The 25,881-nt window shown below is 52.4% G+C and overlaps 9 protein-coding genes and 1 non-coding gene across 10 annotated transcripts; 4 read left to right on the top strand and 6 right to left on the bottom strand.

Annotated features, from left to right (window-relative positions):
- Nucleotides 1–119: 119 nt before the first annotated feature.
- On the top strand, nt 120–1,175 carry VE01_06078 (uncharacterized protein). Its single transcript, XM_018275532.2, has one exon. The coding sequence runs from the start codon at nt 170–172 to the stop codon at nt 1,058–1,060; it is 891 nt and encodes a 296-aa protein (XP_018129624.1). The 5' UTR covers nt 120–169; the 3' UTR covers nt 1,061–1,175.
- YAH1 (mitochondrial matrix iron-sulfur protein) lies at nt 892–2,018 on the bottom strand. Its single transcript, XM_018275531.2, has 3 exons — nt 1,687–2,018; nt 1,530–1,636; nt 892–1,475 (listed from the first exon to the last, which is right to left on the bottom strand). The coding sequence occupies exons 1-3, from the start codon at nt 1,947–1,949 to the stop codon at nt 1,216–1,218; spliced, it is 630 nt and encodes a 209-aa protein (XP_018129619.1). The 5' UTR covers nt 1,950–2,018; the 3' UTR covers nt 892–1,215.
- A 74-nt stretch (nt 2,019–2,092) lies between these two features.
- On the top strand, nt 2,093–4,047 carry UGO1 (mitochondrial fusion and transport protein ugo1). Its single transcript, XM_018275530.2, has 3 exons — nt 2,093–2,560; nt 2,615–3,084; nt 3,134–4,047. The coding sequence occupies exons 1-3, from the start codon at nt 2,162–2,164 to the stop codon at nt 3,708–3,710; spliced, it is 1,446 nt and encodes a 481-aa protein (XP_018129618.1). The 5' UTR covers nt 2,093–2,161; the 3' UTR covers nt 3,711–4,047.
- A 773-nt stretch (nt 4,048–4,820) lies between these two features.
- NOP10 (snoRNP complex protein) lies at nt 4,821–5,433 on the top strand. The gene is made up of 3 exons (XM_018275529.2): nt 4,821–4,866; nt 4,925–5,123; nt 5,179–5,433. The coding sequence occupies exons 2-3, from the start codon at nt 4,949–4,951 to the stop codon at nt 5,202–5,204; spliced, it is 201 nt and encodes a 66-aa protein (XP_018129694.1). The 5' UTR covers nt 4,821–4,866; nt 4,925–4,948; the 3' UTR covers nt 5,205–5,433.
- Nucleotides 5,434–5,594: 161 nt separating this feature from the next.
- NOB1 (Nin1 binding protein) lies at nt 5,595–7,091 on the bottom strand. The gene has a single exon (XM_018275528.2). It carries the CDS (start codon nt 7,033–7,035, stop codon nt 5,599–5,601), a length of 1,437 nt encoding a protein of 478 aa, XP_018129620.1. The 5' UTR covers nt 7,036–7,091; the 3' UTR covers nt 5,595–5,598.
- Nucleotides 7,092–7,602: 511 nt separating this feature from the next.
- VE01_06073 (uncharacterized protein) lies at nt 7,603–11,302 on the bottom strand (the record flags this gene model as incomplete). Its single annotated transcript, XM_018275527.2, has 4 exons — nt 10,574–11,302; nt 9,658–10,517; nt 8,981–9,485; nt 7,603–8,924 (listed from the first exon to the last, which is right to left on the bottom strand). Exons 1-4 carry the CDS (start codon nt 10,659–10,661, stop codon nt 7,603–7,605), a joined length of 2,775 nt encoding a protein of 924 aa, XP_018129622.1. The 5' UTR covers nt 10,662–11,302.
- A 292-nt stretch (nt 11,303–11,594) lies between these two features.
- Nucleotides 11,595–15,381, bottom strand: VE01_06071 (uncharacterized protein; the record flags this gene model as incomplete). Its single annotated transcript, XM_018275526.2, has 4 exons — nt 14,598–15,381; nt 13,051–14,530; nt 12,722–13,003; nt 11,595–12,674 (listed from the first exon to the last, which is right to left on the bottom strand). The coding sequence occupies exons 1-4, from the start codon at nt 14,792–14,794 to the stop codon at nt 11,595–11,597; spliced, it is 3,039 nt and encodes a 1,012-aa protein (XP_018129623.1). The 5' UTR covers nt 14,795–15,381.
- Nucleotides 15,382–16,084: 703 nt separating this feature from the next.
- Nucleotides 16,085–16,186, bottom strand: VE01_06070 (the record flags this gene model as incomplete). The annotated part of the gene is made up of 1 exon: nt 16,085–16,186. It is a non-coding gene; the product is annotated as a tRNA-His (tRNA).
- Nucleotides 16,187–16,333: 147 nt separating this feature from the next.
- Nucleotides 16,334–18,429, bottom strand: VE01_06069 (uncharacterized protein). The gene has a single exon (XM_018275525.2). It carries the CDS (start codon nt 18,379–18,381, stop codon nt 16,462–16,464), a length of 1,920 nt encoding a protein of 639 aa, XP_018129572.1. The 5' UTR covers nt 18,382–18,429; the 3' UTR covers nt 16,334–16,461.
- Nucleotides 18,430–18,539: 110 nt separating this feature from the next.
- Nucleotides 18,540–25,065, top strand: VE01_06068 (uncharacterized protein). The gene is made up of 7 exons (XM_059463758.1): nt 18,540–18,827; nt 18,882–19,324; nt 19,566–21,668; nt 21,714–22,059; nt 22,110–23,389; nt 23,443–23,635; nt 24,444–25,065. Exons 2-7 carry the CDS (start codon nt 18,953–18,955, stop codon nt 24,911–24,913), a joined length of 4,764 nt encoding a protein of 1,587 aa, XP_059319634.1. The 5' UTR covers nt 18,540–18,827; nt 18,882–18,952; the 3' UTR covers nt 24,914–25,065.
- Nucleotides 25,066–25,881: the final 816 nt, after the last annotated feature.

Below are 25,881 nucleotides of genomic sequence, written 5' to 3'. Positions count from 1 at the left end.
CGCGGGGCAAGCGAATCCAGCGGTTGTTCCGGTGGACCCACATATTGGCACACGACCAACCAGAAGATAATCCGGTTATCGCAAAAAGTGAGATTGACGACTGAAAATAATATGGCGGATGCGATTTTGAACGACGAAACCAATAATTCAAATCCTCTTCAACGACGCAATGGGTGGACCAATGAGAACAAAAAGGAAGGCGGGGGAGAGCATGAAAGGGAGACCCAAGAAGTTGGTCAAGAAGTTCAAGAAACAAACAGATTACGACAGTGGTTCCGGCGATGATTCCGAGACTGGGGACAAGCAGGACTTCGCAGCGGTCAACCTCGCAGACTCGGATGAGGAGGAAGAATCTGCGCCGGTGAAGCTTTCCACACATGTCGCGGCAGATTCGGACAATGAGGAGGAGAACGATGAGCCAAATCTGGACGATGCATCTGCATCAGATGTCACCGATGCATCGAATTCAGACTCGGACTCGGACGCAGACATGTCTGATGCAGACACAAACCCCAACAACGTGAAGATACGAAACAAGCGCAACGATCCTGATGCCTTTGCGACATCCATGTCCAAGATCTTGGGCTCGAAACTCTCCACAAGCAAGCGAAGCGACCCCGTCTTATCGAGGAGTGTGAACGCCCTCCAAGCATCGAAAGAGATCACCGACCAGGCCTTGGAAAAGAAGGCAAAGCAAAAGATGAGGGAGGAGAAGAGGCAGGCTATGGACAAGGGCCGTGTCAAGGATGTTTTGGGCGCCTCGACGGCATTCGACGCTGCCAACAAGGAGGAGGGTGAGCCAACGGCGACGGTCCAGCAGATTATGGAGGAGGAGAAGCGTTTGAGAAAGACAGCGCAAAGAGGTGTGGTGCGCATGTTCAATGCTGTGAGGTCTGCCCAGATCAAGGGAGAGCAGGCTGCAAAGGATGCTAGGCAGAAAGGTTTGGTTGGCCATGGGAGGAGGGAAGAGAAGGTCAATGAGATGAGCAAGCAGGGCTTCTTAGCGCTCATCGCCGGCGGCTCGGGAGGGTTGCCAACGGGAGGCATTGAGGAGGCATGATTGTATCACTTATGAATTGCACAGCATGGCGCATATTGGCGTTGGAGTAGTAATGTTTTTAAAACCTAGCAAGCTTCTAGCCGCTGGTTCCAATAATGATACATGTTCCGGTGGGGAATCGGTTATATTTACAACAGTGTTCCAGGTATCCCATGCTAATTATCAGATCTCTCGTTCTTTTGGCTGAAGTCGCTTGCCTGTAGGTTTCTTGTCATAGATGGCAGCTTGACCCTCAATCCATCAAGGTCCTTGTTCATCTTCACTTGGCAACCCAGTCGTGATGTTTCGGTCAGGCCGAAGGCAAGGTCCAGCATGTCGTTCTCGTCATCATCAGGCTCCTCCATCTTATCGTACAATCCCTCGTCCTCGACTATGACATGGCATGTTGAGCATGCGCAAGAGCCTCCGCATGCGCCTATGATAGATATTAGCATAGTTTTCGGGCAGTCTCGGGGTTCAAAGTTCATACCCTCCATCTCAACATCGTTGGCTTGAGCGATATCCAAGAGATTGTCTCCCTTTGCGACTACGATAGTCTGCTCGTCCCCGTCCTTGTCTATGAAGGTAACGTGTAGCCTAAACAGTATCAGCGGCTAGTCAGCTCCGGAGATAGCTCAACCACCTACTCTTCTCCCGGCTTCGGCGGATCAAGATGCCCGTGTAAAGATATCGGCGTGTATGAAAACGCTCTTCTCTGCTCGACTCTGCCATAACCGCCTGCTTGTCCTGCTAGCCGTTGCTGACGTGGTTGTTGTGCATTCTGTATAGCCGTGACTCTTGTTGCGGAAGCAAACCCCCGTCTCGGTGACGTCTGTGTAGATTCTCGTAGGAATTGCTCAATGGGCTTCGACCATCTCGAAGACCTTACAGCCGACCTTGAGACATTCATCGTGCAGGGCGCAAAAGGACAAAAAATTAAGGGTTGTGAGTGAGGCGCATCCAAGAATATTTCCCGACGAGGTTCGGCGATCGTTATCGTAAACTCCGCATAAAATTCTAGGCGAGTCTCCATGCACGGATTTGACATCACAACTGTACTACCAGGTTTCCCTTTCCCCAGCCACTAATGACATTTGAACTCACCAAAACACCGCCTCAAGCATGGCGAACCCGCGCGAAGGTCCAAATCCACTGAGGCCGTACTATATCCCTCCGAGTATTGGATTCCCACCAGAAGCGCAGAATGCAGGGAGCTCCGGACGGGGAGCTGGGCAGAATGGCTCGACTTCCTACGCGTCATCGGCGCGCGACATCTTCAGCGACATCGATTACTCGGATTACGTGTCAGAGGGCTCGCAGAGCACGGTGGATATGATTAAACAAATGCTGGATGAGGCAATGTACAAATACATGTCGGTGTTGATAGCGCAGCCATTCGATGTGGCGAAGACGATCCTACAGGTCCGGTCGCAAGCTCTGGTAGACACATCAGTGCCTGCGTTTTCTCCCAGGAATGGCAGGCAGGAGACGTCTGACTTTATGGAATCTAAATATGCAGAGGTTCGTAACCCGCAGCGCTCCGCCAGTCTTGTCACATGCTAATCCCCTTGATAGTATCCTTCAGACGATTCAGACCCAGACGAGCCTGCATATTTCACCTCCAATGCGCCAGAAGCTACAACTTACACCTCTCCAACTCGCTCACGGCGACATGCCACCGACCGCGCTGGTTACGTTTTGCCCTCCGCGGATGACTCGCCCAGCCCAAACCAACTTACTCTGAAACACTCTGATTCGATCCTCGAAATAATCGGCCAATTATGGACGAAAGAAGGGGCATGGGGCGTGTGGAAGGGAACGAACTCGACTTTCATATACAGCGCCTTGCTTAGGACTTTTGAGAACTGGGCAAGGAGTTTCCTCTCTGCTGTATTCAATGCTCCGGACCCAGGGATTGTGGGGATTATCGGTGGTGGCCTTGATATGGTAGATTCGCCGTACCCATGGTCATCCCTTGGAATAGCGGTTGGGGCAGCTGCCATAGCAGGTCTGACGCTCGCACCGCTAGACATTGTACGAACAAAGTAAGCACAACAGAGAATCCCGCCCCTTTCCGCCACTAACCAGCAATAGACTTATTCTCATGTCGACCAACGCACCGCGCCGCGGCCTCGTAAACGAACTGGGCCAACTCCCATCCTGGGTCTGCCCCGGAAAGATCTTCGTCCCAACCGTCCTTCACAGCATTATATCCCCCGTCATCATCCACTCCACGCCCCTCGTCCTCAGCTCCCAATTCTCAATCGACCCAGTCCGCACCCCCGCTATCTTCTCCGTCGCCTCGTTCCTCTCACAAGCAGTTGAGCTGTTTGTGAAGCTTCCTCTCGAAACCGTCCTCCGCCGTGGCCAGATGTCAGTTCTTAACTCGCCACCATACTACACTGGCAAGGAGTTAGACACCGTTGTCGATATTGGACCCTACAGCGGACCAATCGGCACTATGTGGATGATTGCCCGCGAAGAGGGCGTGCGAGACGAACCCGACGCCCTCAAATTCTCAGGCCCAGTCACGAGGACAACCAGGAAGCCAAAGGTCAAGCAAGGCCAAGGCGTCGAAGGGCTCTGGCGAGGCTGGAGAGTCGGGATGTGGGGTCTGGTTGGCATGTGGGGAGCCGCAGCGATGGGCGGCGGCGGCGGTGGAGAGTTCTAAAAGGGGAGTGAGTGTATATGATGGATGTATATTTTGGTGGTTTGAGCGAACGGCGCAGAGGGGGATACGATAGGGGTAAAGAAACATCTTACGAGATGGGGGTGGAGGCGTTTATTTGTTGATTTGAGATACTCAGCTCTACTGGTCCTGTATTTATATTACGAGGAGGCTTATGTGCCACATAGTTAGCATTAAGAAGATTGGTTTGTGTATTGTTACTGATCCTCGCAATTCTTCTAAAGTTCCGTTACTCAGAAGTATGATGTGAGAAACTGCGTGGGGGATCTCGTACCCTGATATCCAGCCAACGAAGGCGAGCTGCTGTGTTATTACGCCAATATATAAGGTGTTGCAGCTGGGGTTGAAATTTTTGGCAGAGAGCGACTCCATGCTAGCCTTGGTGACACAACTAATGCGGCAGTCGCACCTGTCGAATGTTTCCAGAAAATCTTCGGCTACGATGCGATATTCTCCTAGGGGGAGTGGAGGCAGTGGGAATAGTTGCACGGTGAGAAAATAGCAGTGGTGAGAATACGTAGGCGGCGGTGAGAAGAGGTGGTGGTTAAATGTCTGAAGGCAGGCATCGGTCCACAACGGGCGTTTGTATGGTTGCATTCAACACGGTCTCGAAAACATGCCTCGTATCGTCCACTTCCCTCAGGCTGTTGTTGCGGACAGCTTCACAGCGTTCCTCACTACAACCTCCCTCGCGGTTGGGCCCTGGATCACGTTCAATGGTAGGTAGAGCTTTCTTTGCAAGCCACCTCGGCGTCTTTGCTTAAGGAATCCGTATGAGAAGTTCGTGGTTGGCGCTGCATGTTAGCTGTCGAGAGATCGCCTAGGAAGAAATCCCCACATTGGATATATCGAGGATTCAAACTACCCAAAGCCATTTAATCGTTCACTACAATAAAAGCCATTTCAAATCCCGAACTCCCAAGTGTTGTTCAGAAAAATAATTGTTCCAGCCTTCACCACAGCACCTCGCTCCAAATCCTCAGCCTTGCATCCATCCCCCCAAGCCCCACACGCAACCCCAATCCCGCCTAGCGCCGCCTCCCGCAAACCTCCACATCAAAAAGTTTCCAGATCACCAAACTCAAACCACCACCACCGCACGCCGCCGCCCAACCACAAACCTCACCGCCAACACCTCGTACGTCTCCCCAATCCGCAGCCCAGCCCAGCGCGCAGTAGACTAACAGCCTATCCAGATCTTTTTTTCCGCTACCGCAACCATGCATCTCATGTACACCCTTGACGCCGAGGGCACCCGTGTCTACACCCTCAAGAAGATCAATGGAGGAGAGGTGACCAAGAGCGCGCATCCCGCGCGCTTCAGCCCGGATGACAAGTACAGCCGGCACCGCGTGACGCTGAAGAAGCGTTATGGGCTTTTGTTGATGCAGCAGAGTGAGTTCTTCCCAGTTTTCCGAGTGATAGTGGATGGAGCTAATTCGGTGCGCAGAGGATCTTAAGGTTCTGGGACAGTAGATTGGATTTGCTAGGATAAGGGGGATTTGAGGGAAGAGGAAGAGGGAGAGTTGGATGGAAGATGTTGGACTATGTTGAAGGCGTTGAAGGCGTTCGGTGGAGGGGTGAAAAGTCTAGGCTGCCCTGAGCCAAATGATACAACAATTTGAAAAATTCAAAACATAATAAAAATCGACGCGGCCAGTCACTTCAAAACGACATTTACGCATGTGTCCAATCTCCAATCCAGTAACTTTGCATGATTAAAAAAAAGGCTTGATCCAAAAATGTCATTTCGTTTTCTCTAAGCCCGATATAATCTATCCCATATATCTATATCCCAACTCCTACCCCATATCAACGCCATGTCTCTTTACGTCCAGCCTACCCACCACCGCCCACGCACCCCACCCCCTCAATGCCTCTTCTTCGAATTAACATTCCTCCCCGCCCCAACTATTGGTCGTCCCCCTGGCCCCCTACGGCTCCCACTCAGCAGTCCAGGGAGGTAATCCTCATCCATCAGATCCCTCTCCTTCGTCCTCTTCGCCCTCTCCGTTGCCTGCACATACTCCTTCTGATCCTCCGCCAGAATCAGCGTCTGTCCCCAACCCCCCTTACCCCCTCCTCCCGCGCGCGTATTCGCACTACCCGCTACGGGCTTGGGGATGGAATACACGTTCCCCCTCGAGCTCCACTGCTTGTTCTTCTTCAAGTGCACCTTGAACGTCCCGTCCTTGTCTGTGGAGCAGCTCACTCGCAGAAGCGTGGGCTTTCCGCAGCGAGAGCAGAATTGCTTCGACATGTCCTTGGTGACGTCGAAGCAGGCGTGGCACCTCAACACCCACGTCTTGAGCTGGCGCACGCGTGTCATGGTTGGGGAGAGAAGGTTGAGGTTCATGCGTAGCAACACGTTCTGCATGGCGAAATCGGAGGTGATGCAGGCGACCTGCATGGTCTTGACTTCTGGCTCTTGCGGGGCGGAGCCGGCGGTCTCTTTGGCTTGGACTTTTTTGATGTTGGAGGGCGTGATCCAGCCGCCTTCGTCGTCTTCGTCGGACTCGGACTCTTCGACTTCTTCTGGGGCGTCGGGGGTGATTTCCGTGGATGGTTCTTCTGAAGGCGCGAGGGACAGGGCGGCTAGGGACTCCTCTGTGGATTTCACCTCGGTCTTCTCCTCTGCGAGCGCCTCTGTGGATTCAGGCGTTGGCTCTTCAGTCTTGACTTCCGGAACCTCAACGTCTTTCACTGGGACCTCCACAACTTCCGCTGGGATCTCAACATCCTTCTTCTCAGCCTCCACCACAACCGGCTCAGCAACAGGTATTTTTGTCCCCCACGCTCCCCTGCTCTCAGGTATCGGCTTCACCTCCCTCACCTCCTCCTTCACCTCCTCTTTCACCTCCTCCTTCTCCCCACCCTGAACCTTCTCCCCCCCCTCCTTCTCAGCCCCCTCAACCACACTCCCCGGTGGCGCCCCATTCAACCTCTTCTGCCCCGGCAAGCTCCTCAACCTCCAATCCCCCCCATTCCTCTCACACTCCAACTCATAACTCAACGCCAACACCAGTACATCAGGTTTACTCAACACCTCCAGATCACCCGTGCGTCTCGCAAAATCCGTCACCGCCTTGATGCTCGCCGGTCTCGGTGTCCTGAGCTTCAAAAACGGCAACAACGTAGTCTCGAGACGGGAGCGCGCTGCGACGTCGCGGATCTCGGCGAGGACGTGCGGGACGGTGTAGAGTTCCGTCGCTTGGGTGAGGAGGGTTGAGATCGGGGGGGTGTTGGTGATGATGGGCGCGGCGTCGAGGACGATGGCGTGGATGGGTTTGGGTGTTTCGGTCGCCATGGTTGTGGTTGTGGCTTGCCGCTGTGTGTGTGATGTGTGGGTGTTGTGAGGTTTTGGTGGGGTAGTTTTTGAAGGGTGTGAGGAATTTTGTTATCAGGGCGGCAGAATAATTTGTGGTGGGCTGGGCGGTGAATACGCTAATGATATATCTGTGGACAGTGCGGATTTCACGATGCTGCGCAACACCAAAATTGAAGCGAGACTTTTGAAAAGAGAGGGATTTATTTCTTTGTATCCTTTATTTAACCAGATTTAAGAAAAACAGCCGAAGACAAGCCTTTAAGTACAAGTGTAGAAAAAAAAGTGGTATATCTATTTGCAAGCAAAGCCCTATAGTTCTCCATTCCATTCCATCTCACCCCCCACCCCAAAACGCCAATATAATCCCCCGAAGTACACCCACAACCCCCATTCCATTGCCGCAGTATTCGCGCAAGGCAAGGCTATCCCTAATCCCTCCAGCTTCTATCCTTCAAAGCCTAATACCCCAAACACAAAAAAAAAGAAAGAGAGTAAAAAAAGGCGGGCGTCCGCCGCGTAATTGTTGTTGTACCCGCTCTCCCCTATTCACAGAGCCTGTCCCACCATCCTATAATCCCCATCCGCAAACACCTCCGGCGTCTGCTGCTGCCCATCTACCGGCGGCTTCACGATGCCCTCCTTGAGAATATCCTCTGCCGTCTCCTCGGAATACGTTTTCTTTCCTAGGCGCTCGCACCACTCCTCCGCGCTGACGATCGTCCCGTCCAACACGCCGCTGACTTGCGTCATCATATCCAGCCCCTCCTTAGCGAGGACCATGACCCTCTTCGCGCCTTCGCGTATCTCCCAGTCCGCCTTCGCCGTCGCGTCGTCGGTGTCGGGTGGTGTGCTAGTGCTAGCCATTTTGAAGCGTTGGGGGAGACTGGTGAGGTGGCTGCGGACGAGGACGCGTGCATTTTCAGGGAGAGCACCGCCGGCGTATTTGGAAACGACGTCGACGACGTCCTTCAGGGTTTTGAGGACGTCGTATTTTAGCTCGGCGATTTTCTGGGTCAGGACTTCTCGGTCTTTCTCGGAGTCTAGGACGAAGATATCTTCGACGTTCTGGCCCTCGGTAGCGGATGAGGATCCGGCAATGGGGGTTGCGGTCTTGCTGTTGCAGTCCTCGAGAGTCTCTTTTAGTGTGGTGACGCTCTTTCCGATGTGTTCGTTTGCCCAGCGGAGGAGACCGAGGCAGTATTTGAGGGAGCGGAGGGACTCGACGGACATGGCGATGCTGAGGCCGGATGTGGACATGATAAGGCGCGATTGCCAGGATGATGGTGAGCCTGGGGCATCGTTCTCCTCGGAGCGAACAAGCGAGGTAGTCTGCGAAGCCTCATAGCTTGGGCTCTTGTATTCATCATATGCAGGTAGGCTCTCAACATATGACGAAGCTAGGCTATTGGCGACACTATTGCGTCGCTCACGGTGCTGGAGTTGCTGTTCGTCTCCTAACGATTGAGTGGAGTGGCGCATGGGCCATGTCCTATCGGTGTCCTCGCTCGTCTTCCGGCGCTTGCTTGACATGTCGTCTGTCGATTTCGTCGTTGCTGTAGAATGGCGATTGTGTGCACGTCTGCGCCCTCCTAGGAACCAGCGCACGCTGCCTTCGATTCCTGTATGGCGACCCACTGTGCCGACTTTATTGACGACAGGTGTGAAGCGACGCTCGACATATTCGGCTGTCGACTTGAAGCGCGGGCTGTAGTTCTTGGAGGCGGAGTAGGCGGAGATCGAGTTGTTGATGGTGCTCCCTACCAGAGGGTGCGAGGTGGTTAGAAGAGAGAGTAGAGGCTCTGGCTGCCCTGACACATTCCGGCGGTGTCTATTATAGCGAGATGAAGATGGTGGGGACTGCACAAAGTCTATACGAATGTCAGTACAATGCGCCCAATTCGGTATCAGGCAGGCGATTACATACCGGCACGAAGGTCTCCCAGAGCTTCGGCAGCGAGGCGCACATCAGGATCATCAATAGAGAGCACACTGCCACCTCTGACACCACGACTATCATCAAGGTCCATAGCACCAGGACTGTCCACTCCTCGGGCACTTCTGGGCGAGCCATTAGGCGGGCGGTAGTATGAAACGAATGGATTCGAGGAAGGCCACACAGTCGTCGTCGTCGTCGTAGCGGTCGCCATGGGCTGCGATGTCTCCTCGACAGGCGGTGGTTCTACAGTCGTCTCGACGGGCGGCTCGACAGGCGGCTCGGCCGGTCGAGATAACGATTCTTCTTGCGACATGGAGCCGTGTGCGTTGCCGCGGTCATTGCCTGCCGACGATATCTCAGGAGCCGGTGCTTCTGATAGTTGCATGTTCAGAGGGTGATGCGACGCAGACGGGGTGTAAGAGGGAGGTCGTTCGTCAGGCGCTAGCATGTGATTGTGAGCGCGCTCCATTATTCGCTCTGCAACGTGGGACGGCTGTGCTTGGCGATCGTAAATTTGTTGGGGAGGTGATTAAGCAGGAAGCGGCTAAGAGAACTATCGACGGCGTCGATTTCCTCCACGAGGAAGGAAGGGGGGGGGGGGGGGTGTCGGTTCTGGTCTGGGGGGGGGGTGGGATGTGTGGGGTGGGGGGGGGGGGGGGACTTACAAGAGTTATGAGGCGGATGCGGAGGTCTCGCACTCCTGGACCGGTGCGACTGAGCCAATCTTTGGACGGGTCCTTGACGTCGCTGTATATCGACGGCGCTTTATACATTTCCATATCGTCGTCTTTGAGTACCTTCGTCTCCTCCCTCCAAACCGGAGGGAACTCATTCATAGCCCTCTCCTCACCATCCGCAAAAATCGCCTTCGCAGCCCTCTTCCACACCTGCCTCCCCTCCCCAGGCTCATTAAGCAACAGGAACCTTCCCAGAATCGACTCCTCCAGCCTCCCTCCCTCCCCTTCATCACCCGCATCACGCAGGGCAATCCTCTCCTCCAAATCCCTCTCCATTACCAACATCATAAACTCCAACCACAGCTGCCAATACTCCCACCTCCTCCGGTGCCAAACGGCACAATTAATCGCCCACCCTACTACATGCCAGAAATCCTTCGCTTGGGTCCAGACACTATCCCGCGCTATGGGGTGGTTAATAACATCATCGTCGAACGCAACCGCCTCCGCCCCCCCAAGCGCAACCATAGCCTTCCTCTTCGTTCCCCTCTCCCAGCGCTGGCTTTCCGCCGATCTCCCCTCCTCGAAGCGGAAAGCTTGTCCCATCCCGGAATCCTTGACGCTTACCAGCGCGGGGAGGAGTTGCAGGTAGCCAATAGCATTTATAGCGGCCTGGTGATCATCGCGCGACTTCGTGTACGTGGTGTGGCGCGGGTGGATGGGGAGGGTGGAGATGAGATCTAGATACGACGCTGGGGGGAGGACGGAGTTACGCCTGCTGCCGGGGGGAGCGGTGGTTCGTTTGCCGGAGATGACGAGGTGTTGGAGGAGGTCGAGGGCGTCGTTTGCTGGGGGGGTTGTTAGTGGGGTTGGTGGCTTCGGTTGGGGGGGGGAGGGGAAGTACGGAGGTTCTCTTCGAAGTAGATTTTGATGTTTTCGAGGAGTGCGAATGAGACGGGGAGGACGAGGCGGTTTTCGGAGGGTCGAGGCATTGTGGTGGTGAGGCGGGGTGTTTGTCTTGTTGGTGGTGGTGGGGGGAGTGGTGTTGGAGGAAGACAATGAATGAGTTTGGAGAGTCCCCGAAGCTTCACCGACCTTTCAACAATGATCACCGGTGTTATACAATAGGTCTCGGCGGCATCATTTATCTTCCTGCAGTTGGAACAGTTGCCATCGTATTTGTGGCCCCAATCAAACGCGAATCCGTCCAGCAAACCAAACGCGTCCAGGAAACTCGAAAACACGTGATCCCCCAAAATCCAATTGCGCCGTCATGTGACACCCAAGCTAAGTACATAAAGTGGATTAATCATCCATCCGCCACGAATTGACCAGCCTATATGGTCTCCTTCCGCTAAACGCGGTGGGATGGTGTAATGGTAGCACGTGACGTTGTGGTATAACATCTGTTGTAACATACAAGCCCGTTTCAATCTGGGTTCGATTCCCAGTCCCGCCAGGAGATTGAAGATAAATGATGGTTCGAATCCATCAAAGCTGCATTTTTTTTGCAATTTTTTTCTTTTATGAATTATTCAATTATGAGCTATATTTGTTTCAAGTATTTTTTTGAAGCTCTTCTGGAAAGCGAGGCGTTGAATTGTGCGAAAGATTTTTTTTTACCCCACTACCCCGCCAATGGCTAAGTTCGAGTGCAGTATATACGAACACACAGAGCTAGTCTTGAGCCTTGGACGTACTATGTGACACATTTCTTTATCAATTTCACTTTCATAGAATTAATTGCGTTGACTGGAGTAGAATTTTATCTTCACATTAAACACAAAGGAACCTATTAGATCCTATCTCTCTCTATCTACCCCGTAACCTCCGCCCCAACATCCGCCCCATCCGCCCCCGTCCCTGGGACCGTATTATTATTCCCCGGTCCCCCATTATACATTCCATTCCCCATCCCACCCCTCTCACCCAACAACCCCCGCACCTCCTCCCACAACCACAAACTCCGCCACCGTCGCTCCCTTCTCATCCTCATCCCCATTCGCCCAACACCCCTCAATCTCCAACTTCACCCAGTTCCCTGACCAGGCGTCTCCGGGAACGGAAATCAACGTCTCGTTGCCGATATACGGTTTCACGACCGCGGCAGCCGCGACGGCTGCATCGAAGGGATCATTCGGTTTGATGGAGTTAAGCGGGATACGCACGACCTTTCCGCTGAGCTGGCGCTGGCCGTTGCAGTCGGATGCTGTCTCATTACCGAATGACACCATCGCACGGCGAGGCGGGCGCGAGCCCCAGTTGAAGTAGAGCTGGTTGACCTTCTCATACGCGCCGCCAGACATATCAATGAGGATGCTCGCCGAGCCATTTGCCATGGGCTGCCACGCCGTGGCGATAGCACCGTCGATGGCGGCTTGTGGGAATTGGCCGGGTGCATAGGAGTCAGTGGAAGAGACTTTCTGGCATTGCAGGAGGTTGCCCGTGTAGGTGATGTTATCGAAGTAAAGGCGGTTGGGGACGTAGATGGTTTGGTCGACGTCGATGTTGTAGATGGCTTGGTTGTTGCCGGGGGTGCCGACGTCGATGGGCATGCTGGTACCGGCGTACTTGTCTGTTAGGGTGGGGATGCCTTCGGTTGAGAAGCGGGTGATGGTGGTGTGTGTGCGGTTCATGGTGATGCGGAGACCGGCGCCGGCGAAGTAGATGTCTCGCAGTTTGAGGTGCGGGATTTGGGGGGGGAGTGATGGGTTGATGAACATGTGTTCCCGATCAGTGCGGAGACCAAGGAAGCCGAAGGGGGCGATTTGGTTGGAGCCGCCGTGGCCGGTCAAGAATGGGAAGGCTGGGTTCTGGTGGCCGTTCCTCACGACGTTGTCGTCGTTTTGCTCTGAGAACTGGTAGAATGGCGCACGGAGATAGGGAAGGAAGCCGTTCAGGGTGAAAGTGTATGCAGCACAACCGGATGGGGAGATGGCGTTAGCTACAATAGCAGAGATGGAGTAGGTCATAGCCGGACCATTGGGAGACTGTCGGTTGGAATACTGCAAAATATTAGCGATGTATAGGGAATAGGATGCTGAGAACTAACATAATCCAGATCCAACAGCTTATCAGCCTCAGTGTAATTGTTTTGGTCATAGTCCAATGGGTAGGCGAGCAAGATAACATCGGCCTGCTTGACATTGACATTATTGTCCATGGTCTGGTACTCCAGAGTTATATCAGAGGGCGCGGTTGGGAACTCGATATTCTCCGACATGTGTTGCCAGGTTTCGTTGATGGCCTGGCCATTGTTTCGACGAAGACCGTTGGCGACGAGTAGAAGGTCAGCAGCAGAGGCAATGGTGAATGCTCCGTTGTCGATATGGTTCTATTTTTGTTAGTTCCCTGCTTTTGAGGAGGTTAGGGACAACTTACAGCGTACTCATCTGGATCAGTCATGTTATGGATCCAGTAGGTCTTGGTTGTCTCATTGTAATCCAAGAGCTCCCCTGTCATATACGCAATGCTCTCCACAATCTGCCTTGGGCCATCATCAAACCACGTCTTGTTCTGCGTGATATTGTAAAGCTGCACCAAGTTGAATGCAATATCATGATTCAAATGGTACTCGTAGTCGACACAAGGTCCTGTGCCCGTGCAGTTGCCGAACTTCCCTGAAGTCCACGGATATAGGGCGCTTTCATTAGGGTAGTTATTGAAAGCCGCATTCGCCTTTGCTTGGTCGAACAGCTTAGCTCGGAAATTGCTAATCTGCTTGCTGTAGCTGGGGAAGTGCAAGTTGAGTCCTGGAGCCATCCAGTAATCGGCATCCCAGAAAATCATACCAGCATATGATTCCGATGCCAGCCCGCCCACTGAAATACTGTTGTCGTTGAGGCCAGATCCATCGGGCTGTAGACTTTGGAGGAGGTAGAAGCTGTTTGCAACAGTGGCGATTTGGAGGATTTCAATGTTTGCATCAGGTGGAAGTTGGCCGGTTGTGGGATCCGTGAAGTTGTCAATGGCAGCCTCTGTCATAAGCTCTCCCCACGCAGAGACGTGATCCGAGACCGCAGCATTCCATCCTGCGGCGTTTCCATCCTTCGATGCTTTACGCGCCACAGCCTCGGCGTCTTCGAATTTGTCGGTTGACGCAACGCCAACGTACTTGTGGAAGGTTGCTGTCTGCCCTGCCTTTAACGCAATGTTGAAGGTCTGTCCAATGGTTGTCTCGTTTGTGCTGACGATCGGTGATGAAGCCTCTACTCTGGAAGACATGTCTGTATATGTGCTGTCAAACTCGGCAGTTGATACCACATATGCTGTAACATTGGGGAGGTTGTCGGGATGAACCGCAGAGAGGATGGTTGTAGATTGGTCGTCCATTTTTTTCTCTGCCAAGTAAGACCGGACAGCACTCCTGCCATCTAACACGTCTGTCACCTTGCCATTGACATCGCCGGAAGGAGTGATTTGCGCCTCAACCGCAATAAGATTCGGCGCTACTCTGCTGATGATGGCCTTGAAGCTGACTTGGAACGTCGTCGAAACGCCAGCAGGGCTCCATTTGTAAGTCCAAGCGGCTACTCCGGTCTTGAAGGTCAAACTCGATTCAAAGTTGGAGACTTCACTTGGATCTGCCGTGCTATCCAACGTGGCATCTCCGAAGGTGAAAAGAATCCCAGTTGCGTGTGGAATTCCAGCAATGAACGACTCATATCCGTACTGCTCCAGCCATGGATAGTTTGTGCCGCTGCCATTCTGCTGAAGGTCGTAGAAGCCACTGATAGTAGAGAAGGATAGTCTGCGCGAAAACAGAGGCCACACATTTGCAGGCTCATCGCCGTCGGGGTTTGTCTGGTTCATATCATACTCGAAGAATGGGCCCGCTGCCGCCAATGAAGCACCAACGTATCTAAACGATAGTCAGTTCAGTCTCAAAATGCTCGTCGCCGCGGCAAATTCAACATTGAGTAACATACCCGTTTGAGAGCGAGATCCGCGACTGGTACTGTGCCGGCACGTAATCAACGGTGGTAAGAGACCAATCGGTCTGGTTCCACACAGCTGATACATTAGTATTTGTGATTGAGAAATCCATTTGCTCCTCCAGAGCAGCTCTGGCAGGTGAGAGCTGGCAGCTCAACACCGCGAGAGTAGCAACCAGAAATCGAAACATCTTGGATATGTACTTCTACTTTTTTTCTCCTGGGATTGACTCTAGATAATCAATTGGGTCTGGGGCGATCGTCGCCAACGTCTACTTGGTCGGTCTCTATTCTTGACTTCTTTGTGGCACAGAACCTTGCACAGCATAAAGCATCCTCTTGAGAATCGCCGGGGGAGCTCCGCAAGTTTATAAGGACTTATGTTTCCAAGGACTTAAGTTTCCAAGGATTTATGTTTCCGTGCCACTTGCCGTGTGTCTTGGAATTGATGTGCAGCTTCTCAACAAGCCCCGCATGAGATGGGGAAAATAGTCCGCGTGGAGCAAGTAGTGTGGGCAATCCATAACCCACCACGCACCAGGTAGCGGGTTTGTTTACTGAACCCTGGAATCCAACAAGTGCGAGCCCTGTCCGGCCGAACCCTCCAAGATGACGCAGCGGTCTGCCCACATCGTGATATAGTGATCGCCGTAAGCAGCGGTCCTACGGTCCCCCCGGTGGAGCTACCCCGCGCCCACGCCTCCGCCACGATCGGTCCTTTAACAACTGTGACAATTATTACCCTTTCCCCGCATCATGGTAAATGTCTAGCCGTGGTCTGGATGGGGGACTTGATCCAACCCCGGCAGCGCCCAGGGATTCCGCTGCTCAATTGCCGGATTGGATGAGATGTGCAGGGGGCGGCATCGTCAGATGCGGGCTGGAGTCATGGGAGAAGGGCCGCTATTGTTGTTGTGCAGTTCCCAACCATGCCGTCGGTGCGCCGTCGGTGCGCCTCTCGGCGCTGTGGCTACATTAGCCTTCGGGGACATCCCCGCGCCATACTACTTGCGGCTTACTTGCAGCAGGGACTCTCAGAGGGGAAGGCAGGAAGAGAGACATTTCACGCGCACGCGGCGATTGTCGGGGTTGTTACGAGATGTGAGATTGTCTCACAAGAGACTATTTGTCAGGTGAATTGTCAGGTGAAACATATATCATTTGTACAGACGAAATGATATATCGAACGCAGAGTTGCTGTTGATAATTTGTTTACCTTTCGTTCCTCGTTCCTCGTTCCTTGCTTGGCTCTGGACGAATCTGGACGAACCCATCAAATGCCGAAGATTAGTGACGTCGATGTCAACAACCCTGTACGGACTGTACGGAGTACGGAAGCTTAGACCGCCACACACTGTAGCGTACTCTTGAATTTTAGCGCCCAGCCTCGCCTGCCTCGCTCGCCTGAATCAGCGGGGCAAAAAAAAGCCCAAAAAATTATTTGGTGTGGTGGAATCAAACCACCTACGTTTTCAATCTCCTGGCGGGACTGGGAATCGAACCCAGATTGAAACGGGATTGTATGTTATATCAGAAGACTGTTATACCACAACGTCACGTGCTACCATTACACCATCCCACCGCGTTTAGCGGAGGAGATTATTGGTCGACGGCCACTTATTGGGGTATATGTAGGTTATGAGGGTTCTCGAGTTGGAAAATTTACACTTATTTGTGACTCCACATGCACAGAAATTAACCAATTGATACCGATGCAAGTTGAATTTGTGGTGGTATTACACACAGTAGGCTACGTATAGGACAAATATAATATACAGATATAATACAAATATATCCCTGACCCTCCCTTGCTTTATCCTACTCTTACAATTGTACAGTACAGGTATAATCTTACACTCTAAAAGAGATCCTTCACAGGCTTCTTCTCAGCTTCAGGTTGTGCAGGCCGTGGTGCAGCTGGCGCCTTCTTACTCACAAACGCATTGCACAGCACACCAGTCGCCACGCTCACATTCATGCTGTCCACAAGCCCCCTCTGTCCACTTCCTTCAATGGACAGCTCCACATCAGCCTTACTCCTCAAGTTCCACCTCAGACCAGCTCCCTCGCTACCCAGCATGAGAATACACGGCGCCTCCTGAAGCGGGTTGCACAGCTCATCTGTCGTCATAGCCAACGGCGCATTCGCGGAGCGATTCGTCGACGGTGCAACAGCGGCATAGATCTTCCACCCAGCAGCCTTTGAGTCGGCCACAAAGCCAGCGGGCGTATCGACCGTGAACAACCTGACGTTTTCGCAAGCCCCAGCCGAGGCCTTGAGCACTACTGGTGAAAAGCCTGCCGAGTTGCGGCTCGAGATGGCAATCGCTGTCACACCGAGGAACGCAGCCGTGCGGATGATACCGCCGAGGTTGCCTGGGTCGAGGATGGAGTCGAGGAGGAGGACGAAGGGCTTGCGTCCGTCACCCGATTTGGCAAGGGAGCTAACATGCACGAAGTCAGAAGTTCCATTCACGTTTGCCTCCTCGCGAGACTGATGGCCCAGCACGAGCTTGAAGCCCTGCTTCTCATTCGTGACTGAAAGCTCGCCGAGACTCAGAACCGGGAGTTTGGGCAGCGGCGAAGCCTCGAGGATGTAACCGTTGTGTGGTCTGCCGGCGGACATCTTGTCCATCCTGCGCAGCCAGTCGTCGGTAACGTACTCGACGGGGACGTCTTGTTTCCTCGCGAGTTTGGCCAAGGTGCGGTCCTGTTCCTCGTTCTCGCGGTTCGCGCCGCGGTAGATATAGAACTTGTAGAGGGTGCGACGGGGATTGGCGCGTGAATTGAGCGCGGCTTCGACGACTGATGTCCCGTAGAGGAATTCGGAGGCTGGGGTGGTGTATGGGATGGTCACGGGCATGCGCTTGTCCATGATGGATAGGGTGGATTTGGTTTTCTGGGGAACAGCTTCAGTCCCAGTGGTGTCGGAATCTTGCGACCTGGCTGCTAGAGTAGGTCTTCGGCGTTCGGCTTCGAACCCCTTCTTCGATGAGAAGGAGAAGTCTTTATCTTGTGATGTCCTAGTCACCGGAGCAAAGCCTCCCCGATCAATCCTGAAGGATTTCTTCAAAGGGAAGCTCTGGTCGTCTGAATTAGACCGGAAGCTCGAGCGCGCTGGCGATGATTCCTGCGTAGAGCTTGGCTTCCATTGCTCGCGGCCCCAGCTTCCCCTGGGCTCCTGTGTATCCCGGCTCTCCCTCATTCTTCCCTCCTTGAAATCATCCCTCTTCCGCGGGAAGTCCCTATCCACCTTCTTAGAAAAGCCACGCCAGTCTTGTTTGGCTTCGGGTGCAGCTGGCGCATCGAGCCCCTTCTTTTCCCTGCCAACGGCGCTTCGCTTTCCAAAGCTTGAATTGGGGTCGTAGAATCGAGCTGCTCGTGAGCGTCGAACGGGTATCCTGTCATCTTTGATTTCTCGTTTCCCAGCTCGTATGCGTACGTCCCGTCCAGTGCGAGGCTTCTCTGCTTTGCCGCCACTGGCTTGGCTGTCTCCTTTCCAGTCGTCGCGAGAAAACCCACGGCTCCCTCCAGCAGATTCTGACGTCCTCCTCACATCTGCGCCGTCGTTTCTCGACTCACGGCCGCCATTGGAGACTTCATACTGGCCTCTCTCCCTTCCCCTAAAGCCTACTCCTTTCGACTTGCGAAGACCCTTGCCGATGGCAGAGTTCAACGACGCGGACCGGGACTGAAGGAGAGACGGGTATAGGAGCGGTAGAATGAGCGACTTGGCTGCTATGCGCTGGCAACTCCCGGAAAGAGTAACGCTGCTCATTTCATTAATCGTTGGTGTTGGTTGTCACAGCGCAGGCGGTGATATTTTTTCCCCAGAAACATTTCCGATGTACCTTCTTAGCGGCGATTGGCCGAAGTGCAGGGTTGTCCGTGCCATGACGGCGGGATATCAGAGTCTCACTTTGCACTGCATCTAAGTGGAAATTTATTTGTATTTGTATACAATAGGAAAATAACTTATGTAGAATATCCCAGTGGTACTTTGAACCTTTAGCAGTGATCTTTCCGGTCCCGATAGTGGTTTTATACAAGGAGACATCTCTACGCGATTGATCGCGTCCCAATCCGCTAAGATAAAGGAGCGCGTCTACGTTATCGGAGACCACAAAGGTACAGCTCAGATAATTAACAACAACACCAGGGACCTACTCATGTGGGAGTATGACTTGCGCTTCCAGGGAATTAAGATCTGCTGGGGATAGATATGTATGATGCCCCATACTATTAACTTGTTACCGCAGCCCAGCTGACCTCCAATAGTGGGATAGTACTCGCAGCACCTCAATGGTCTCGGTGCGCCGCCGTTGATAACTTTCGGGACCTCGACAATCATGGCCTCCAGCGCCGATGATGGGGATGACTCTGTGGATGAGCTGCAGAGCTTCCAGGAATTTTCCCCTAGGAAGAGCGCAGATGCGCCATCCGTTACCGCGCTCCAACATAGGCCCCGAATGTCCAGCCCTTCCGATGCAAACCATGGAACGGGGGAGGACAAAAATGCTGATGGCGCATCAGAAGATGCCATAGAGGATGATGGCGACGTTGCATTCCGAATCGAGTTACCACCTGCTATAAACACCGAACAATACACATATGTCTCGGCGGAATCAGATGACGGCTATGTGGACTGCGTGGAGTCAGAAATAGAGGACTCCGAGAATGTCAGCTACCATATTCGGTATGACGATGGAGGAGACGACATTGTAAGTGTTTTGTATTATATTCGCACAACATCACCCACGAATGGCACACGCTTGACATATCATTCCTCTACAACCGCCTACCTTCCATCCAACATCACCAACCACCAATCGTTCAACCCCAGAGCTATTAGCACAAACCACTTGTTCTACTCAGTTTTAAGCGGATTTCTCTTTTGAAGTTTAACACTATTGCTGCTTCAACCTCACTTTTACAACATCAGCTCATTTTTTACCAACTTAGGTCCCATTTGAACGTCTACTTCAACTTTGCAACGGCCAAAACGCTCTTGATGTCTTCCACAACCCAAATGAAGTAGAAGAAGAATCAGATATACCACGCCGAACAGGAAAGTCTAGAGAACTGTCGAAAAGGCAGGCTAACATTTTATCATACACAAGAAAGAGGACAAGCACACGAGGACACCTGCAAAGTTGCAACACCTCTGACGAGGACGAGTTATCCATCAATCAATCTGACTCTAGAAGACGACGAGCCGCCAGCCCCAGACGATCATTGCGATCTAAGACAGATTCACACGCACCAAAGAATAAACGTTACAGCGGGATGACTTCACCTGATGAAGGGTCTTCGTCAGATGAGCTTGCGTCACGGTCCCTGGGTCGCCGCAGTTTAGGCGCCCTGTCATCAAATGACCGTCGCACACGAGGCAAATTTGCCCGACCGTCAATGAATGTCGACTATAGTGATGATGTGACTGGTGATGTCGATAGCGATGCGAGCGGTATCGTGGTGAAGCGCTCAAGTGGTCGCCTAGGCCGCGGCCATCCCACGAGAGGCAGGCCAGGCAGAGGCGGCATGTCCAAAAAATCGGGCATGTTCGGGCGCCGCAAGAAAGATTACGATGACTCTTCTGAGGCACCAGAGCCCACCCGTAAATCTGGCAGGAGCACGAAGGTGTCGAAGAATATGAGAGACCAGCTTGAAGATGAGGAGCTGTATGCCGATTCAGACGTTGAAGAGACAGGCCCAAAGATTATAAGTGTGCGGGAAATATTTCAACCTCTAGCTGCAAATAATCACTTCAGCGTCATCCACAATCGGCGTTGCGACGTATGTTCCGGAGCGAACGCGGCATCCAACAAAGGACCTAGCCCGCTTATACAATGCCAAGGCTGTACGACTTCCATACACAAGGTCTGCCTTGGGTACAGGAGCCAGAGAGAGCACTTGGTTACCAAAGTCGGCGAGGGCGATTTCGTTTTGCAATGCCGACGTTGTATTGGCCTGGCGCGGAAGAAGGATAGGAGTGCTCCTGATCTTGGTGCCTGCCAAGAATGCAAGAAGCCTGGCCTAGCCTGTGCTCCATTTTCGACCAAAAAGACATCCAAGCAGGAGGAAAAGCTGAGAGAAGATAATGGAGGAACTGATCCGATTACCCTTGTTTCCCCAGACTTGCTCAACAACCACGCCACTCTCCTGTTTCGGTGCGTTTCATGCAAGCGCGGCTTCCATTTTGAGCACCTTCCGCCTCTCAATAGCTCGGGTTATAGCCCTGACGACGTGGCGGATTTACAAGAAGCTCGATTCGCCGAGTACGAACTACATTGGAACTGCAAGGACTGTCTTGACGTACCAGGGAAACCCCAAGGGATGGTTGCATGGAGGCCTGCCAACCTGGAGACATATGCCCCTGGCCGTACGCTCGAGTCACTCACTGAAGATGAGAAAGAGTATCTCATCAAGTGGCAAGGAATGTCCTACTTCAGCTGTACGTGGGCACCTGGAGCATGGGTATGGGGCATTACTGCGGGCATCATGAGAAATGCCTTTGCTCGCCGCTGCATAGAACAGAACAATGGCCTGCCAATTATGACGGAAAGCGATGCTATCCCAGAAGAGTATCTACGCATCGAGATTGTCCTCGACGTGAAGTACTCGAGCCGAGTATCAACCCGCACCGAGGAGATCGACAAAGCTCGCATCAAGGAGGTCGACGAGGTCCTTGTGAAATTCACTGGATTGGGTTATGATGAGATAGCTTGGGAGAGTCCGCCTCAGCCCATAGAGACGGAACGGTATGCCGATTACCATGCGGCCTATCTTGAGTTTGTTGCCGGAAAATACTTCAAGCAGCACGGTTCTAAAGTTAAGGAACGTTTGACCCAATACAGGCAGTCCAATTTTGAAAGGAACGTCCTTCTGGAAGCCCAGCCAGCTGCGCTGACTGGAGGGAAGTTGATGGAATATCAGATGGAGGGCATGAATTGGCTTCTCTACAATTTCCATCGGGAGAAGAATGTGATTCTTGCAGACGAGATGGGTCTGGGCAAAACTATCCAGGTTATTGCGGCACTCACAGCTCTGATTAAGGAGAAACCAAAGGTAGAGACACACGACTTCTACTTAGATTTATGCTAACAAGTATAGTGCTGGCCATTCTTAATTGTTGTGCCGAACTCAACATGCCCTAACTGGCGCCGCGAAATCAAACAGTGGGCTCCGTCGTTACGAGTTGTCACTTATTATGGTTCTCGGGAAGCTAGGGAGACCGCCATGAAGTACGAGCTATTCCCCGAAGGTCGCAGTGAACTGGCAGCTCATATTGTCGTCACCTCATATGAAGCCCCTGTCGACGAGAGCAGCCGGGCCTTCTTTCGCAAAACCAAATGGGCTGGTTTGATCGTCGACGAGGGCCAACGCCTTAAGAACGACAAGAATCTTCTTTATGGGGCATTGACTGCACTGCACGTTCCGTTCCGAGTTCTACTAACAGGTATTTAATCTATAATCACAGCTGCTAACCTTTTGCTAATGGTGACTCAGGCACGCCCTTGCAGAATAACAAGAAGGAACTCTTCACACTCCTTCAATTTCTCGACCCTGAGATCAATGCTACTACCCTAGATGAGAAGTACGAAGAGTTGACCAACGAAAACTTGCCAGAGCTGCACGATCTTATCCGACCGTATTTCCTTCGTCGCACAAAGGCTATGGTTCTCAAGTTCCTTCCTCCAATGGCCCAAGTCATCATTCCCGTGACTATGAGCACAGTCCAGAAGAAGCTTTACAAGTCGATTCTTTCAAAGAGCCCAGAGCTGCTAAGGTCTATTTTCGGCAAAGATCAGGCACAACTAAAGCCAAGCGAAAGAGGAAGCTTGAACAATATTTTGATGCAGCTGAGAAAATGTCTCTGCCATCCATTTGTCTACAGTGAGGCTATCGAAGAAAGATCAAACAACCGCGCTGTGCTACATAGAAATCTCGTCGACGCCTCCTCAAAGCTTCAACTCCTTGAGATTATGCTCCAGAAGCTCCAGGAGAGAGGACATCGTGTGTTGATTTTCAGCCAGTTCTTGAAACAGCTGGATATCATTGAAGACTTTCTCGATGGGCTTGGACTTCAATTTCAACGCCTCGATGGCAATGTTGGTACTCTTGAGAAACAGAAGCGTATCGATGCTTTCAACGCGCCTGATTCGCCCTTATTTGCCTTCTTGCTATCCACTCGTGCAGGAGGCGTCGGCATTAACCTAGCTACTGCCGACACGGTCATTATCATGGATCCTGATTTCAATCCCCATCAAGATCTCCAGGCGCTTTCGAGAGCTCATCGAATTGGGCAGAAGAACAAAGTCCTCGTCTTTCAATTGATGACGAAAGATAGTGCCGAGGAGAAAATCGTCCAGATTGGCCGCAAGAAGATGGCTCTTGACCATGCCCTTATTGAGGCCATGGACGAAGACGACGATGCTGGGGTTGATCTTCAGACGATCCTACAGCACGGCGCTACGGCTCTATTCGAGGATGATGACCAAAACGATATTAGATACGACTCAGCCTCGGTCGATAAGCTGCTTGACCGAACCCAGATGGAAACCACCAACACTGGAGACGACAAGTCCGCAGAATCCCAATTCTCGTATGCCCGGATCTGGGCCAACGATTCTGGCGCACTTCAAGACGATGTTGGAGACCCTGATTCTGAAGAACCGATGCCGAACACCGATTTCTGGGAGAAGATTCTTAAGGAACGTGAGGCGGAGGCGGCCCGTGAAGAGTTGGCCAAGCAGAAGCAGTTCGGACGGGGAAAGCGAGCTCGACAGGTTTGTTATTCTATTTGGACCCATATTTTAATATGATACTAACTTTTTACTAGGTAACCAGCGGATATACCGACGCAGCCAACGAGGAGATGACCCCTCGTAAATTCAAGAAACTCCGCGTGTTGGGCGAAAGCGATGGAGAGTTCACTCGCCAAAGCAGTGAGGCTGAAGAAGAAGAAGAGTCTGATGCTGGATTCGTTGATCCCACTGAGCTCGCGCAAGCGAAGGCTCGATCGGGAGGAAGAGGTATGACACAAACATCCCCTGCTGCAAAGAGTCCTGCAAAAATCCTTCCCCTCAAGAATGAGAAGAAATCGTCAAGTGTTCAAGCGAACGCTACTCCAAAGAAGTCTGCCAAGCAGGCTCAGCCTCCGAAGAAATCTGTGAAGTCGGATCGGCCTCCGAAGAAAGCTGTGAAACGGGATCAGCCTCCGAAGAGTGCTGTGAGGTCAGCTCGTCCTCCGAAGAATGCTGTGAAGCAAAATCCGGCTCCGGGTCCTCCAGCTGTGAAAAAACCGACCATGGCTTCTTCTGGGCCTGGCTCGGCTGTAAATCCTATTGTACTGGACAAGAAGATGGGCAGTGCCCAGGGCGCACCGCGCAAGCCAAAAGTTATGGCTGCTGTCGGTCGTGCTCCAAATGATGGCTTTGAAGTCCAGACGCCATCTTCTGAGACAGTCTCTCAGAAGCCGGCCCCGAAGAAATGGAATACTTCTGTCCGCGTTGTCACAGTCGTCCCAAAGGTTCTTGTGCCGCAGACAAACCCATTGGGGGATGCATCTGGGAAGTCATTATCTCTGGCGAAGTCGGCGCCAAAGGTTGTGGAGCGGACTACTCCTACGTCCAATGCAGTTTCCGGGAAGCGCCCACGTCTTGCTGACCCAATTCCTGTGCGTGACGCGAAGCGATCCAAAGGATCCAGAACTCCACAGTCCGATTCAGAGGCGACCGAGTACATGTCGGCCAGCGAAGATGCTTGATTTTACGCATTTCAAACCATGTTCTCTTTTTCATTTCATACAACAATTTGGGCTTTATTGACTCTTTTTTACAGTCGACGCCTTTCAGCGCGCCAGAATCGTCCGCGACGTGCCGAATTTGTCCGACGACCCCGACTTCATGAGAACGTTTGGCAACACCGCTACTCACAACCGCCTATGCCTAGCCTGCGATTCAATGCACGCTGTTGGCCAGTGCCCCTTGAAGCGATCTGGGGTCGAACATTGTGGGCTCTGCGGCATGGCACACTACGGCTTCATACAAAGCGGGTCTGAAGCCGCGTGTCCTAAATTTTCCTCCGAAACACAGGTTCGACTCATGCTCGATTCGCTGAAGATGAGTACGGAGCCGAAGGAAATAATTGAGCCGGCGCGGATGTACTTACGGGGGGTTATTGGGAATTTGGTCAAGAAGAAGAAGAAAGACTTGGAGTTGCAGGCGGCGAGGAGTAGGCCTATTTTGCCGCCTTCCCGACCTGGAGCCATGCAGCCTCAATGGCGTGTTGCTCCTCCTCAGAGACGTTAGGTATCGGATATGCATAATGAGGTTTGAGGCGTTTGGGGTATTTTAGATGGTGGGAGATTGCTTTGCATACGGTTAATGGCCGGCTGGCATGGGGGATTCTGGCGTTTGTCCACCTGATACCAACACGAATACCATCATACTATAAACAGGATTTTCACTCCTGTGATTTATACTCTGATGAAAGCCTTGATGCTGTTGATACTATAAGTCACTGTAAATTCTGATTTTTCGTCAATGATGCCCCTCTCGCTCGCTTTTAATTTCCATGTCTTTCTTCAGAAACCAACTCAAAAACATGCAAACATTGTCCGCAGCCGGACATGAATGCTTGTCATTCCATCTACAACTTCCAGGATATAAATTTCATATTCCTTGTCCCATCAAACATTACCAATGTTTGCGCTTTTCTGGGAACGACAGCCTACGTGTCTAGTCATTCATGTCTCTCATCGCATCAGCCCTGATCTCTTCAACTCTCTTACCTACTACCCGCATCCAATCAAATCCCCACCCTCCTCCATTATTGAAGCAGAGCACCCTCCCGCCGCGTCTTGACAAGCCAAGCACAAAGTTCAATCATACAGACCGTCGGTGAAGCTCCGCCTGCATATGACACTGTTTGCGCCTCACCGACACATCGGTTTCGTGTCGAAGCGCTTCGATCACAGCTCCCGCGGGCTGTTGGGATTTGCATTAAGAGGAGGAGAGGCTCCGATTACCGGTCATTCACGATATCTATCCCCTTGGCTCGTACAGAGCGGCGTTATCGCGTGGGAATCCTCGCGACGTGCCATGGCACGAACCAAAAATCACCGCATGTGAGGTTTAAGCTTGCCAGCTAAAACGCACTGCAACCACCCGCAGCTGGGTATTTGCTGTTTCTAACAAACGCCGCCTCACCAAACCATGCCAAATAATCGGAGAGATCCAGTTTGTATATATCGTCTCTGCTTTCCTCTCATTCTCTG

Source organism: Pseudogymnoascus verrucosus, assembly GCF_001662655.1.
Source record: "Pseudogymnoascus verrucosus strain UAMH 10579 unplaced genomic scaffold scaffold_27, whole genome shotgun sequence".
Taxonomy (NCBI): Eukaryota; Fungi; Ascomycota; class Leotiomycetes; order Thelebolales; family Thelebolaceae; genus Pseudogymnoascus; species Pseudogymnoascus verrucosus.
Note: the sequence above shows the minus strand (reverse complement) of the source record. Positions and strands in the feature narration are given on the sequence as shown.